The sequence below is a fragment of the Sander vitreus genome, chromosome 22 (genome assembly GCF_031162955.1).
Source record: "Sander vitreus isolate 19-12246 chromosome 22, sanVit1, whole genome shotgun sequence".
NCBI lineage: Eukaryota > Metazoa > Chordata > Actinopteri > Perciformes > Percidae > Sander > Sander vitreus.
Genome location: NC_135876.1, coordinates 18802665 through 18818574, shown reverse-complemented (window position 1 = coordinate 18818574; position 15910 = coordinate 18802665). Strand labels below are relative to the sequence as shown.

Here is a 15910-nt window from a genome sequence, read left to right as displayed (position 1 = left end):
GCTGTAATTCTGCACCAATGCTGAATTTTAGGAAAAAGACTTCAGATACAGTATTAGGGGACCACTGAGCCCTATATAAAAGAGACTTCAGATACACAGTATTAGGGACCACTAAGGCCTATATAAAAGAGACTTCAGATACAGTAGTAGGGCACCACTGAGGCCTATAAAAGGACTTCAGACCACAGTATTGAGGGGACCACTGGGGCCTATATAAAGAGACTTCAGATACAGTATTAGGGGACCACTGGAGGCCCTATATAAAGCATCAAAAGAGCACCGCTATCAGTCAGGACCTTCGTCTATCATAATTTATTCATATCCTTCAAACTCTTCTGCCTCCTTATTGTTTTTATCAGTGTCACAGCACCCTAAAGCCTATCCCAGCATGCAGTGGGCCAGAGGAGGGAGACAATCTGGACACGTTTCCAGTCCTTCACGGGACATATCACAGCCTGATATACATGCAGAAAAAAAACATTGTTATGATTATGACCACCTACAAGGACTTACAAGGATTTACTTTTCAACAGCTTTTATTACCCCATACTTTGCACAATACAAACAAATGCACATCTAGTGTATTATAGGGTAGATGTATCATACTCTACAAGAGCATTACTTCATGAACATCATGTATATATTCATTTAGTTTTTTTCTCTTACACTCCATCACCCACATCAATACGAAAAGTACACAGTTAAAGATTCCAGACAAAAATATTCTATGCCCTTTGTGTAGGGAAGTAGGGAAATCATTCTAGATCACTATCCACATCATTCAATATGCAAGAGCAGAAAAAATAAATTCAGCCATTTTGGTATATTTTCAATGATCAGACTTTCACAGAATGTCAGATCATTGGAAATATTTTTTGTGTGAAATGCTTTTAAATCTTTAGGTAACAAATTAAAGCAGGATTGACCTCAGAAGGCCAGGAAACATCACTTTGAAGCTGTTCACTATTAATAAACAAACTGGCTTGGGATCTGCTTGGGTCTAACTCAGCTCGGCTGCTAAAATTAAGACTGATCAGCAAAAATATCAATAAATCATTTACCTAGTGCTAGAAAGCTAAATATCACCTATAACCATCCAATAGATAAGACTCTAACACTTCAGGCAGACAGTGCGAATCTGTCCAATTCAGCAAATGGACAAGGCCTCTTCAAACAGGGACATGATAATAATTGCATAGAGCACTGAGGGAAGTCTGCTAGCTACTGTAAGTGAGCTCCAAAACTGAGACATAGAAAAAAAGCACAGCTGAAGAAGGCTATCATTTGTCACTACGTGTTTCATGTGATCAGTTGTGTGTACTGCCGACATACCTGCTCACACTCTTCACTAAAGCCAATAACTTCTGAAGATGCCAGATAAAGCATGAATAAACAATTCCTTGCGGAAGCGCTTGTTTCTGTCTCTCTTGTCTTACAGCAGTGGAACTGATGGTTTCTTGTCCAAACAACAGTCATACATTTTGGTCCTGTCCTACCCTCTGGACACCTGTCAAACCAACTGTCTTGGGTAGCACTCATTCATTGGGCTCATACCTGAAACAGACAAGCAACAACAGTGTTACAAACCAAAAATTAGAGAAACATCTTTGTAAAAAAATTATACAAAAATATACAATTTTACAAGTAAAAGAAAACAGAACAGAACAAAAGTGATTCAACTTGAAGGGCAATACGATGGTTTTTGCTTGTTTTACAGTACTGCCAAATATTTTTTTCATAACATATCAGGTTTTTTTAGACAGCCATTCGTCTTTACGAATCGCACATTCGGGCGGGATCTGATGACAATTGCATTGTCTTACACTTAGTAATGAAAGCTCACCTCTGCAATCGTTTTCGAATTTCTTTGATCTGCTCATTTTTCTTGGTCAGGATCTCCTTCATGTTGCGGTAGGCCGCAGTTTGCTGGAACTTCTTGTCCAACTCCTGCACACCACACGCATATACAAACAGATGAAAACAACTGCACAGAAGCTAAAAGCACCCATCTCAGCAGTCTCAATAATTGGGCTGCGTTGCAAGTATATCTGCTACAAAGATATTTGATTAACACCACAGCGGCGTACCTTCTCTGCCAACGACAGCTGCTCCTGCACTCGCAGAAGCTCATGTTTGGCAGAGATCAGGTTCTCCTGCAGATCCTTCTGAGAGGCAGATTTGGCACTAAGAGACCTTTCATAGTCCTCCCTCAGAGCTGCCACTGTGTCCTCCAGACTGCTGAGCTCCTGGGATTGAGCAGCCAGCTTGAAGGGAAATAAAACAACATACAAGTTCAGATGAAATAAATGGCAATCATTGCTAATTACTACGGAATCTAAACCCTATTCCTATACACAGTGACAGACGAAAGCAACACTTTGGTCAGCTGGATACATACCATTCAAGGTCCAAGTTGGCAGATAAAACCAAATGACAGCAAATGTTCAGATGCAACAAAATAAAAAGTTAATAAAACAAAAGTGGTAAAATGGAAAGCCAACTCAACATGTCACAAAAGAAAATGCAAGATTTGTTAGCCCAAGTCCAAACAGTACCTGCTGTTCACCTCGCACCTTCTGAAGGTCTTTCAGAGCTCTTTCTGCCTTGGTTCTCTCATCCAGTGCACTCATTGCCTAAGAAAATAAATCAAACCACAGAGTTAACAACGTAAACTAGTGGATGAAAAAAAAAGTGTTTAAAAAAAAAAAAAAAAAAAGTATAACTAATTGTTATACCTGGGATTCTAAAGTCCGCAGCCTGGACTTCAGTTTATCATTTTCCTCCTGTAGTCTCGCTATCTCCTGGAGAAATATTTAAGATTGGTGTAAAGTAGTGTATAAATAAATGAGGGCACAACTTTCTATAATTTATCTGTATATGTAATTCATATATTCATGCACTAATTTTTTACCTTGTTAAGAAGTTCAGCCACCCCACCTTCATTCAGTGGTGCTAGTAGCTTGGGTTTGCTTGTTTCCTGGTTTATCTGGGAATAAAGTAAAACACTTTAGACACAACAGTTGTTATTTCTTGATCTAAAACATGTTGGCGATACTATACCTTCCTATTACTGCACGAGATGTAACGGTAAAAATTAAAACATATCTGGTTTGCTTTTCTTAGAAATGTGAAGGTGACGAGTCTCTGCTATTCAGGAAAGGTGTGAATAGCTAAACCTATGAGAGTATTGTTTCAAAGTTGATTTCTTTTTCTTTAACCGTGTGTCATTAAACCACAGGTCAACCACAGTGATGTGTGACTTCTAAACTGCACAGTTGCGTATGAAGGACAGGCGGCCTGATATATACTGTACAACGACTTAAAAGTGTGCAGGAACGTTGCACTGCTCTCTAGCTACTGAATTCCATGTGGGTGTAAATATCCTTTGAACCTGATTATTAATAATGATTAATGACAGCGATATTGATTCTGTTTGAATCTCTACATGTGATAGAGTGGCACATTACACTCACCTTAGCAGTTTTAAAGTCAGTCTTCTCAAATTCAGCCACTTGTTCTAACAGCTCCCTATACGGGTAGAGAAGAGCAAAGAATTGGATGGTGGAATAATAAAGAACATGACAGAGAAAGGAATACAAAAAGCTTAAAATCTTATCAAATATGATCTATACATTTTAAGAATAAATGGAACCCTTGTCTACAAAATAAGAAATATCTAATCTAAACCTGTTGTCATGTATTGTGCAATTTCCGCACACAGCTGTTTTTTTGACATTACAATACTCTACTATTTGGTGGTTACATATCTTTGGCAAGGAAAATAAACACCCTTGTTCTTGATGGCAGTTTAGCACTTAGGCTATAAGGTAATGCTTGTGGCAAACAAAACAGCTCTCTGAAAAGCTTAAATGTGGTTTTGAAAACGCAGCTGAACACACGTAGACTGTGACATGGGGCGTATTCCTTGTTTTAGACGTCGTATCAGTCACGTAGGGCTGAGCCCTTTAAAACACATTACAAACAAAAGAACTTTTCCAAAACATGCTCAGTGTTTTAACACGGTGAAAGGTTACAGAGGTCAGAAGTTGTGTGAAGTTCACCTGAATATCATAGTAGTACATTCAAAGCTTTACAATGATAATGAGTTCATAACATGTTAAGAACAGTCAGCTGCGGAAATTCAAATTGTATGACCCTTTGCTGCAACACTAAATCTGATCATAAAATGTTTATGTAGTGAACATGGAAAAGCCTTGCTTCCTCAATCTCACTTGCCAAAAGAGGAACAGGATGACGTTTGCTTTGAGCTTTAATTTGACATTCAAATCCAACATTTTGAGCAACTACCATTTTCATTTCAGAACAGATTCCTCTTAACTGCGACACTGTGCATTATTGTTAATCTATTTAACAACCTATATGCCCTAAGACCTGACTTTATTTGCACAAAAAAAGCCTTAATACATCCTTTGCCAAAATGTCAAAGTGTAAAGTATATTCTGACAACAGTTCAGATGTAATTCATCTTCATTACTGGTATCACATGTACATGCCTGCATTGCTCAGGCTTGTTATATGAATTAAACACACTTGGCATCCTTGCTTAGAAACAACAGCAAGAATAGCCTTTTAGGTAATTCTGCTCTACTGTTTAAACTTTTTATCCCACGTGGCCACAACCGACTTCACCACTTCAAAAGTATGCACTTATAAAACATGAGTTGCTAATAATCATTGACAGTAAAACAAAGATATATATTCACTTTATTTAAATAAACAGTTGTACATTTCATTTTTAAACTATTGCTAATGTGTAACAATACATATATGCACATTTCATTTTGCCAAATGTAAGGATTAAAGAGTTAGTTCACAAAAAATAAAAAAGACAAATTTTCATTTTCCTCTAGTGGTAACAAGCAATGCAAAAAGTTTTACTTTTAGTTGGAAAATCTTTAAGCTCAGAGACTTCTGCAGTTGGAATTGTTGAGAGGCTACAAGACACCAAAGGTTTAATTGAACAATTTGAATCTGGGTTGTAGTTCTTTAATGCTTTCATCAACATTCACAGCTCTACTCACCTCTGTTGGATTGGACTGGTGACAGAAGTCTCAAAATATGATAATAATTATAATCATTTTTTTTTTTATTTGGGTGAACTGACCTTAAAATGTAGTGAGAAAGTGGCTGAATTTGTGGTTTTCAGGCTACCCTATTGCAAAAAGGAAACCATTGTAATTGACATCATTTATGCAAGCATGCGGCTTGGAAATGACCTTTTTGCCTGGCATTGACTATAACATGCACAAGATCTAAACCTAAACAGTACTAAGGAGGAAGTGGTTCATAGTGGAGGTGTTTTTTTCTCATGAACATGAAGGTGTATTGTATGTTTAGAGGCCTAGGTCATGTCTTACTTTGGTGTGGCACTCTGTTTGACCTTAAACTGTCATATCATTTTAAATCATTTTAATTTGACGTTTTTACGAGATTTTATAAGATTTTGTGAGATTGTTTTAGATTTTTGGTGCATACAATATCCATTTCTTGTGCACAAATGTATAAACAAGATATAAATTTGTGCTCAATAAATAATAAATATTATCTTTTAGGACTAGGAGGCGTTGTATACATTCTGAATGAGAACATGATGTACTCTTGTATGAGCAAATCTGACTGTGTAACCTTTTGTCAAATGTTTGCTGGGTGTTTTTAGTCTATTATCTAAGCCTGAATGTGCTTCCTTCCTCAATGCTTACCTGTTCTCCAGCTCTGAGATATCACTCTGCAGTCGAAGGTAAAACTTCTCAGCCTGGGAGAAGAGCTGCCTGAGCAGCAGCACATTGGTGTGGGCTGTGTTGATCAGCTCCATCTCCACCTCCCCACGCACCACCGCCTGCAGCCCGTCCAGCATCTCCTTCACTTCGTCCACTGTGAAGGTTTCCTCCACCAGCCTTCAGAGGGAAACATACGTGCACACGGGCATTAACATTACAGTTATATCTGAACTGAAGAGCACTTCGTTGTTGTATTATACATTTGTTATATAGTTGAATTTCCATACAAACAATGATACCAAAAACTTAAGTATGATCAGTCACCTGCTATCTTTGAGTTCTTCAAAGCATGAGTCAATAGTCTTTAGTCTCAGGACCATCTTTGAACGTGCAAAACGCATGTAATTGATGACTTCATTCTGATGGTGTTCATTAAACCCAAATTCAGCCTACACGGAGACAAAAAGACAAAAAAACTAGTAAAGAGACTATCACCAAAGATGAAAGATGGACAGAGAAAGAGAGAAGCTGTAATGGAAACCACAACTAGCTTATAAGCTAACCTGAAGAAGATTCCCCCCTGCTAATATGTGATGGCCTATTCACATGAGCTTGCACATACAACGTGCTATCTATGGGGATGTTTGCTAACTGTCTACCCGTCTTTGAATAAAACAGAGCGAGAAGATTAGTAAAAGCAAACAGTTGGACAGGCTAATCATAAATAGCAAATGTTCGCAGCTACTTACCATGGTGGCTGTGCAGCTAACGTTAACGTTACTAAGTTAGCTAGCTTGTAGACTGATATGATTCAAAAGAAAAATGGGTGGCCTCTAATTTAGGCCACGTAGCGAACAGACTAGAAGGTAATGGTAATATGCTGGATTCGAGGGTTCTAGTAAACTATATTAGACATATATTTCAACTCGGTGAAGGAGTTAACGGGGGTTATATCATAGCTATACGATTATCTGGCAGATTGGCTAGCTTAGCTATCCAGCTAGTGTTTGCCTTCAGAATGCCTTGGTAACGGAGAATAGCGTCATTGCCTTGGTTACTAGAGGTGCGTTCAGCTGCGCTACGTACAACGTGTAACCAAAAGTGATATGGTTTAGGACTACTAAAATATAAGATATCTTAATGCAACTACATTGTCGTAATCGCCAAATTGCATATACATACATATAGACACTTAATTGTAATAAATAGTTTACAATGCAAATATTTATTTATTTTATATTTATTTACTTGAATTTATTAAAGTAAATATTTATTTAATTGAATATCCTGCCATATATAGTACATGGATGGCAACTTTGGACTTAGCAATATCAAATCCAGAGGTCCTGTAAATGTCCGCCAACATGTTTTCTAACGAAAATGTTTGTCCAAAAATATCTACAGTTTGTCACTCTGAAAGGGGTAATTCTTAAAAAGGTGCATTATTATTTTTTTGTCAAACCATGATGACATTCATTGCTATTGATTTTATCAAGGATCTTACAGGTTATAGGTACAAGAAGGTTAAGATAATTTGACTTAAATGTACAAGATGAATATTATGTCAACAAACTGGGCCTGTTTGTCAATGTAAAGTATTAAGCAGTAGATGGCAGTATTGAGCTAGAATTGTGAGAAGTCCTGAGAAGATTTAGGCCTCTGCTCCTCATCAGCAGTTCACACTGAGAGAATCTACACATATGCCTTTTTCTGTGACACTTAAGTGTCTATCACATGCCCTAGTGTGAATTAATAGTTTCATAATAAAGCTTCAGATTGGGATCTCAACATCTCAAGCTACTGGTCAAAACAAGATTATATTTGACACTGACTGGCCCAATTTTGACTGCATCTCTCAGTCACATTAAACCACTGTCTGTTTTGAAGTATACTGTTTTTCTTTTGTATCTTCAAACATTTTCCACATCCATATCTCTCTAAATTCCTGATTGCAGATAATGCAGTTTGGTAAACTAGTTTAGGCATATGGCAGTGTTTATATTTGCATATTTACAACACAATTACCCCGCTATTAGTATTCTGTTAATGCATGTTTCTATTGATTAACTGATGGGACTCATCATGGCTGCTTCTCCATCAGTTAAACTAATTTGACTCCATGTGATCCAAATAAAAACTTAAGAGATTCTCTTGCGCTGTCTACTTGTAATATGTCACTGAAGCCAAAAGGACATCCCTATCCGTTTAATGAAACTTTTCTTCCTCATGTCTCTCTCGCTGTAATTAAATTAGACTAACAGGCAGCACATGGTTGTTCACCTAATCAGATGCCTCAAAATGTGACCACTTGGTGCTCCCCTGCCCGCTCAAATTCACTGTGCAACATCAGTCAGCCACACAGACCAAGATGTTTCCCCTTTACCTTCAATCGCGGTGAGTCACTTACAATTTGAGACAGGGACTAGACACCACAAGGTTAAAACCTTATTCTGGAGGGTTACAAGTCATAGATTACTTTCCTCAGTTTTTGTTAAAGTCCCATTTGTTGGTGCTGCTTTTTTTTTACCGTGGTCAGTTAGACCATAGTAGTTACTTTCATTATTCACATAGCTCTTGTGGTGGAACCAAAATTGGTCAGTGTTGATGTCATATCTGCAACTGGTCTATGAACTATACTTTTGCAAACTTTTAAAGATATTAGATTGTAGAAGAATGTAGGTCATTGGAATAGCAGAAATATGCAAAGAAACAAATAAACAATAAAGCAATGACAAGCGGTTGACAGATGCATTTTAAGTAAACTGCTGTAGTAGGAAGGATATAGGACAAAATACAAACATCCATATTTGACACCTTGGTGTTGTTGGTGCATGTCACCCATTCTCTAAATATAAGAAGGATCAGAAGAATCTAAAAAATATAAGTATACATATATACACACAGTATGTAATAACTAAAAAAATTAAAATAAGATAAGTAAAATAAAATAAATTAAGTAAAAAGGAACGGAATGGTACAGCAGAGTTGTGGTGTTGACTTTGATGGCACAAATTTGTGTATGTGCCTGTATGTGTGTATGTGTGGTGTAAACTGCTTCTATTATAGCAGTGGTATTGCTGCATTGGTGTCCCTAGAGGGCATACTAATATTTCTTCCCCCAGGTGTATCCTTTTTACCCAGCAGGCTACTGCTACCTGGAAGAATAAAAAGAAAAACAACAAATACCAGGTTGAATTGGCATTTAAGTGTTTTTACAATCTTCTATAGCTATCAAGAAGCAAAATATGCAGAGGTGTAGGCGAGGCGTACATGTAGAAATAGTGTAATTCAGTTTCCATTTCAGCAGATCAATTCACAAAGATTACTTAGACAGCCATTATCAAGCTGATTGACAAAATCGAACCAGTCTATATTTGAGTCTTTGTTGCACTTTTTAAACTGTATCTTATTCACTCTTTAGTTTCAAATGAGCACAAATGGAAACTAAAGATTCTACTAGATAACCCAGTCAGCACCAGCCTAGCACCAGCCTAGCACCAGCCCCGCACAAAAAAACTGTTCCGAGGTCAGTTTCGGCTGTATGTATCAATACAAACACTGAAGGAAATTAAGAACAACAGATCTCAAGTCGGCATCTCGGTAATTCCGCGTCCGGACAAACCAATCAGCTGACAGCCGCATGACAGGGCAGGCCTCACGCGTGCGCAGTAGCTCACTTTTGGTATCAGGAATATGGCAGCGTCCTGAGCCCTATTGGGGGGAACACGGCGTAACTGAGCACCTACAGCATCAGAGTGGGAAAACGGAGAAGCACCGGTCGCAATCAGGAGGGTGGGGGGCTGAGGGACGGCTACGATTAATACCCGTTAGCGATTTTACAGGTAAATGCATCCGCTACCACCTGCCACTGTCTTCAAGCCATCTTCTCCATGTTTGCTTGATTGAACCCCGCGGCTAATGCGACTAGCTAGCTCTACTGCAAGGCAAAACCTGTGTGAGTGATCTGCTAGTTAGCCGCTAGCTTGTGGCTAACCCAACATTAGCCTGCCACAGCCCCTTTTTTGCATTTGGCAAACAAACGCTGACAAAATTAATGTCTGAACTATTTGTTATTCTAGTTAGAAGGAGCAGCAGTGTCGACATCATTGAAACGGTGCTGTCGTGCTTGTGTTTAGCCAGACAGTTGTAGGCCCGCTGCAATGAAGCAGAGTTTGGCTAAGCGCTTGATATGCAGGTAACGTTAACGTTAATGCTGCTTGTCATGGATTTACTTGACAGGTCGGGACCCAGCGCATATCCTCAAATGGATAGAATCGCCCTTAGCCATTTTAACGCATTTCATGTAACTTCTATCTTACAGAAGTACATACGATTTTGCAAGCAAGTGGTTCATTGAATCCTCAGAGAGCCATTACGATAAAGTAGTGCTTGACCGTAAAGTTCTCGTCTTGGCAAAGAGATTGCTTCATGTAATTGGCAAATAAAGGGAGGACATTGCAACACATCTTAAGTGCAGAAAAAAAAGCTTCCAAGAAGAAAACCACATTGCAAAAACATGCATGATATTTCCGTTATGTCCCTGGCTATGGCAAGGCTCCTGATAATATTTGAACAAATTCATATGCGATTCTGAAGGCCCAGATGCCTCCTGTACAGTATATGGCTTTTGTATTGCTTTATAATGCTCAGCTATTATTGTACTGTTATTTCAGGTATGGTCATACCTTTATGTTCAACATAATTTTAAATAGAGGTGTAAAAAAATGGTTAGGGCCATAAGCCATATAATGATGTAATTGCAGATGATCGTTTGACCCTTGTACCCACACTGATGCTGAAGTTTTCATATTCTTTATATTGCGCATTTTAAAAGAAAACAGGTGATCCATTTTTTTTCTCCAAACAGCTGTGAGAAACAGGGTAGAAAACAGACTTAAATAGACAGCAAAAGAGCTGTCTACACAATATTACATGTTAATTGTCATGGCACTTAAAGTATAACTGTGGCTTGGTCTAGTTAGTCAGTAATATGGTTGAAAGTTTGTTTTCAGTTGTTAAGATGGGTCCCATTTAGAGGTGTGATACAATCCTATTAGCATTGCTATTTGGTTGAAGAAAGCAAATATACACTATGGGATTGTACCAGATTAATAGAAATGGATTTTTGAAATTCATTTTATTTCTACGGATTGGATTGTACTGACGGTCACAGCTAGGTTAGCAATCACCAAAAGCTGTGCTTGTTAAAGTTTGATTATTTGTTTAAAGTTGTGTGACCTGTCAGGAACAAGTTATCATGTAAATGTTCTTTGCTTTAGTACTGGTTCCATTTATATTTACTTCACAGTCTTCCTATTTATCCTATATATTTTTTTTTGCTAAACTCAGTCAAGGATATTCCATGAATAATTTTCTATTGATCTGCAATATAGGCAGGAAGAGGTCGGTGGGGTAATCGCATGACCCAATCCTGGAATCTGCCTTGGTCTTTTTTTACACTCATCACAGCTCTCAACCCTGTAATATAATAAAAACTGCACTGCCCTCTGCAGCAGCAAAGAGCACACTGTGCACTGCTTGCTGCTAACATCTCCTATTGTGCATTCCATCAGTCCCCCCGCTTTGGATTAGATTCATTATGCAGCTCCGTAAATGTGTGTTTGAAAAGAAAAAAACGGTTGATGAAAAACTTGGCTCTTGACTGTTCCTTGCACCGTTGATTCTCCAGCACAGGCATCAATTATTAAGACGCCGACACTGGCTAATGTGTAAAGATTCTCGTCCAGTGTTGTGGCCCCTGAAAGAAGCTTGTATTTTTCGTCATGCCCTCTCTGAACACCAGACAATTGTCCCCTCGGTGAATGGTGGATTCCATCATATTGGGGGCTATTTTGCTCTCCACACACTGAAATGGAGAGGAAGGAACACTGGAGTCAGATTTTTCCAGGATCCTGGCAGAATGCTGACACAGGTTCCTCTTGTCACATTGCAACTGCCAGCAACTTACTGCACTAAGGATAGGAGAGGCAGTGATTCCCTCAATTTACTGTATTCTGCTCTGTTGACTGCTTTGCCTTTCATTTATAATGTCTTTAATTTGTTTGAAAAAATCTGTCACAGAGCATCACTCTTAATCATCCCACCGATGCTTTGTGGTTCGTCCTAGTTGGAAAAGGAAACTTCAGATTTAGTGACAAGAATGTGGATCCTTGTTAATCTGTAATTTTCATTCAAATACTGCAATGGGCCAAAGCACTAAGACATGGCCGAACCCCTGTTGTCTATAGCGATCAATAGGCCACACTGGCTTTGCACCAGACTTTTTTGACAGATGCTCAGCTGGTGCACTGTTTTGTGCCTGTGATATCAGGCTGGAATGAAAGCCCTTTCTTTCCTCTCGGTTTTGCTGAGCAGGTTGTATCCCAGTTGTTGTTGCCTTAACTTTGCCACTTTACAAAGTGAGTTTGTGAAAATGCACCCATAAAGGAGAGAGTGAGGCTGTCAAAGAGAGATTTATAATACAGAAGTCATGTGCTACCACATGCGTTGATGCTACGGTTCATAGCTGAGCTAATGACGGTGAAGAATCAGCCAGTCATGGAGCGATGGACTGCTCATGGATTACTCTGTCGATATAATCACTGTTTACTCTGCATTAGTTCTGTAGCCGAGGAAGCGTCTGGTGGGAGTCTCTCCCTTCAAGCTGTAAAATGTTGAATGACTGTGTGAAGTGTGTGTTTCAGTATATTGGAATGTGTACTATATAAACTTGATGTAGTAATGACTTGTGAAGTTACACGTTATGTGGTGACTTCTTATAGAGCTGACATTAACTGAGACATGGAGAGCCATTGGTTATCATTCTTCCCCTCTGCTGTGTGATTTAAAAATATAACACTTTCTCTCAAGTAATGTTCAAATATACATCTTCCACCTATTTCTTTTCTGAACCTTTTTCTGCGCTAAAAATGTAAAAGGGCTTGCTTTTTTATTCTAGTTATACTAACTTTTGTTCTGTTTTGTAGGTCCTGTGAAAAGATGAATGTCGTCAAAGAAAACAAAGACCTGGCCTGTTTCTACACCACCAAACACTCCTGGAGGGGAAAGTAAGCCACACAACTCCACCTCCACATCTTCTTTACATTGGTTTACAAGGCCACATTAACCTAAACCATTCCCTTCATCACCTTGTAAAGACAGTTTGGTAAAATGCTAAAAATCCTGACTCAGTACTTCCATTGTGTTGACTTCCTTATCTTAGCCAGGGACAGGAGGTCTTCAGACCACTGACAGCAGTCACTCATTAGCACTAATGTTTTGTCATATTGACCTTATTCTAACATGTTTTGAGGTATTGACACAAATAGATTTGAATTGGTAGAATACATTACATTAGAATAAGGCCATCATACTTTATCTATTCTGTAAACATATGTCTGAATGGCCCAACGTACACAATCATCTAGTGCACAGGGTATCTGTTTTCATGTTAGAGATTATAGGTAAATTACACACCTAAAGCTAGATGGGACTTGATGTACATCCTTGGTGGCCCTCAAAGCTAAAGAATGGACAGGTTTCAGTTTGAGCAGTGAACCAGTGGGATCACATTACCAATACCTGCTTTCTAAATGTCTTTGTCCCATTAAGGCCTGCCATTGACTTTGGTAACTTAAGCAGGGCTGCAAAGCATTAGCCATCATCAAGGCTTCATCCTGCTAATGCTTCCTGAAGTGTCCGTCAGAGTCGAGTGTAGATGTATGTGTGGTGGACAGTGGAGGCCAACGCCCCATTCAGAACGACACAGTGGCGCCGTTTAAGATGGTTGATTTGAAAAGGTCGACACGTCAGCTGGGTTAACCCAGGTTTACCATGGGTCGCTCACTGAACAGGCATCTCTATTAGGGATGGAAACTTAATTTATTGATAATAACATTTGAAGGTCATTCAGCTGACTCACCGAAGCGAGAGAGATGAGAGCACAGGACAATATGAGTGAGTAGGAGAGACCATGAGAGAGCGAGTAAGCAGAGAGACATAAAAATGAAACCAAATTGTATGCTTCTGTAATGCATTTTTGTGATTTCTCAGTGAAGCTTAGTTTAGCAAAAGGGTGCAACTCACACAGAGCTTTATTAGGCCAACAGAAAGAGAAAGAGGTGTCATGTCAGGATATCCTTCTCTCTCATCTTGCTTCAATACCAACCACAGATATCGTGGGCTACTTTTGTCTTCAGTGGGTAGTAAATCACAAAAACTAATTACCAGTTGGATTGTTTACCAACTAATTTAGTCTTTAACATTAAAACATAGCATTCATTGTATTGTATTTGATACATATATGCATTGTATTTTTTCTGCCAGAGAGAAAAAAAAAAAAAAAACTTGTTAGCCAAAGCAGAATGTACCAGGTTTAATTAACCATGGCCTCAGATGGAGGCCACAGGATCATGTCAGACTTAAACAGGTACAGTTTCACAGCTCTTCACTGTGAATACAGACCATGTTTCCGAAAGTAAACTTTAATTAGACTCGTCTGCAATTAGCACGCTCCTTTTGGCCATATATAAAAAAAGGAATTTTGTTCTTTTACCCTTAGATCCTGCCACAGACAATTTTCTACAATAGTTAAAATTACAATAGATCTTTACTGCTGTAGTTTTGCTTTACTGCAGCAGCATTCTCCCTCCATATGTGCCCGTGTTCATGTTTAATTCAAGTCTTGTGACTCTAGCTTGTAGAGAATATTGGATTTGTGTTGCATGAGTGCATGCTTTTTGACAAATTGTCATTTAAGTTTTCAAGCACAACACTTCTCTACACTTTTTTTCAGAGCATGACAGTTCAAATCACAATCTTCTTTGCATATTCTTTGAATGCCTTTATACTTCTTTATGTTGTTCCTCAACAAAAGGAAGCTACAGATGCTCAAGCTATATTTTTCATTTGCCGTTTTACATACCAGTAAATACCATGGGCTGTAACATGGTCTTATATATTTTCACTTGTTCCCCTCATACCACTCTTTGCATCTTTGAAGTCTAGTGTTTGTTGAGTCTTGTACGGGCGGATTATGTTGTGTTGTCCAAGCTTTTTATGCAGTCAAACAAATCATTAGCTCAGTCTTCTTTGTGAGAAATTCTGATTAAAGAGGAGAGGCAGTGGTTAAGTGGACTTAGTTAGATACAGGAAGTTGCTCGATGTGATAGATTATGAGCAGCATGAGTTGTAAAATGATCAGCAGTAAAAATCACGTATACGTGATTTGTTTTAGCCAAAACATGCAAAAACACTGACAAGGTTATTTAAATTCCTAGGGTCTCTACATATTATAATAAATATACTAATTTACTCCCCCAAATTCACCTTAATCTTATCCTACCTTCCTACATGCAGGCAGTCAAATTTCCAAAACGTCTACAAAACAAAAAACAGTGTTTTGTATTGTCACAAAGGAATGTGTCTGTGAAGGTCACAAAGGAAAAGATGTACAGTCAAAATGTAAGATAAGGGTTGGATATTGCCTTTGTACCAAGATAGAATTAAGGAGGGGGATACAGAGAGTGAATAATTGATAATGAACCAAGGTCAAGACTTGCAGAGAGACAGCACCCTGAGATCAGGACAGAGTTGTGGTCCAAGATGACGGAAACTGAGAATAGTGGAAAGAAAACCTCAGTCATTTGTACATTTGTAAATGCTTATCTAATGGGGAAGGTACACAAAAAGGGATGTGACATTTGTATAAGTGAAAAAGGAAGGACTGACTGTAGGATGTGCCTGGACCTCATATTCCACTCTGGCCTTGCCTCAAGCCGCTGCTCGACCTGTCTGTTTATGTTAGTCATGTGCTCTGTATACAAGTCTGAATGCATTATGCGGAAGTAACCTCTCAATTTGACTTCTTTTTACTCTGCTTTTTGATAGGATTAGCCGATAACTTCACCAGACCTCTTAATGTTACCCAGTCATGACGGATGTGCAAGAAAGAAAGGAGCCTAGTCAGCATGTTCAGTGTGCTCGCTAATAGTGCTATGGAGGTGCTAAAAGAACATGTTGTACATAGATGAACATGCATGTATACCAGATACAAATAATAAACACTTACATTTAACACTGACACAAATCTAAAAACCTCACCAAACCATTTCTTTTACATAACCGAAACCCTCAAATGACCCTTTTTCAAACTCTGCTCAAACAGCAGGCAG

At 38.6% G+C, this 15910-nt stretch overlaps 2 protein-coding genes across 7 annotated transcripts in view; one reads left to right on the top strand and one right to left on the bottom strand.

The window, feature by feature from the left end:
• Positions 1-524: 524 nt before the first annotated feature.
• On the bottom strand, positions 525-6759 carry lztfl1 (leucine zipper transcription factor-like 1). Its single transcript, XM_078281042.1, has 10 exons — positions 6488-6759; positions 6063-6187; positions 5721-5915; positions 3474-3528; positions 2912-2986; positions 2736-2801; positions 2556-2633; positions 2088-2264; positions 1844-1947; positions 525-1554 (listed from the first exon to the last, which is right to left on the bottom strand). The coding sequence occupies exons 1-10, from the start codon at positions 6488-6490 to the stop codon at positions 1536-1538; spliced, it is 897 nt and encodes a 298-aa protein (XP_078137168.1). The 5' UTR covers positions 6491-6759; the 3' UTR covers positions 525-1535.
• A 2657-nt stretch (positions 6760-9416) lies between these two features.
• Positions 9417-15910, top strand: part of dnajc13 (dnaJ homolog subfamily C member 13) — a 33835-nt gene continuing 27341 nt past the window's right edge. For all 6 annotated transcript variants that reach the window (XM_078281316.1, XM_078281315.1, XM_078281314.1 and 3 more), the window contains exons 1-2: positions 9417-9580; positions 12725-12805. In XM_078281316.1, the coding sequence (XP_078137442.1) occupies positions 12738-12805 (68 nt within the window). In that variant the 5' untranslated portion in view covers positions 9417-9580; positions 12725-12737. The remainder of the gene's footprint in view (positions 9581-12724; positions 12806-15910) is intronic.

Bases quoted from the DNA above. Each gene is read 5' to 3' on its own strand.
- lztfl1 (XM_078281042.1), bottom strand. The intron at 5,916-6,062 runs GTGACTGATCAT...TTCCCTCTGAAG, and splicing joins GAAGAACTCAAAGATAGCAG to GCTGGTGGAGGAAACCTTCA. The intron at 2,987-3,473 runs GTGAGTGTAATG...CTTTATTCCCAG, and splicing joins CTGACTTTAAAACTGCTAAG to ATAAACCAGGAAACAAGCAA.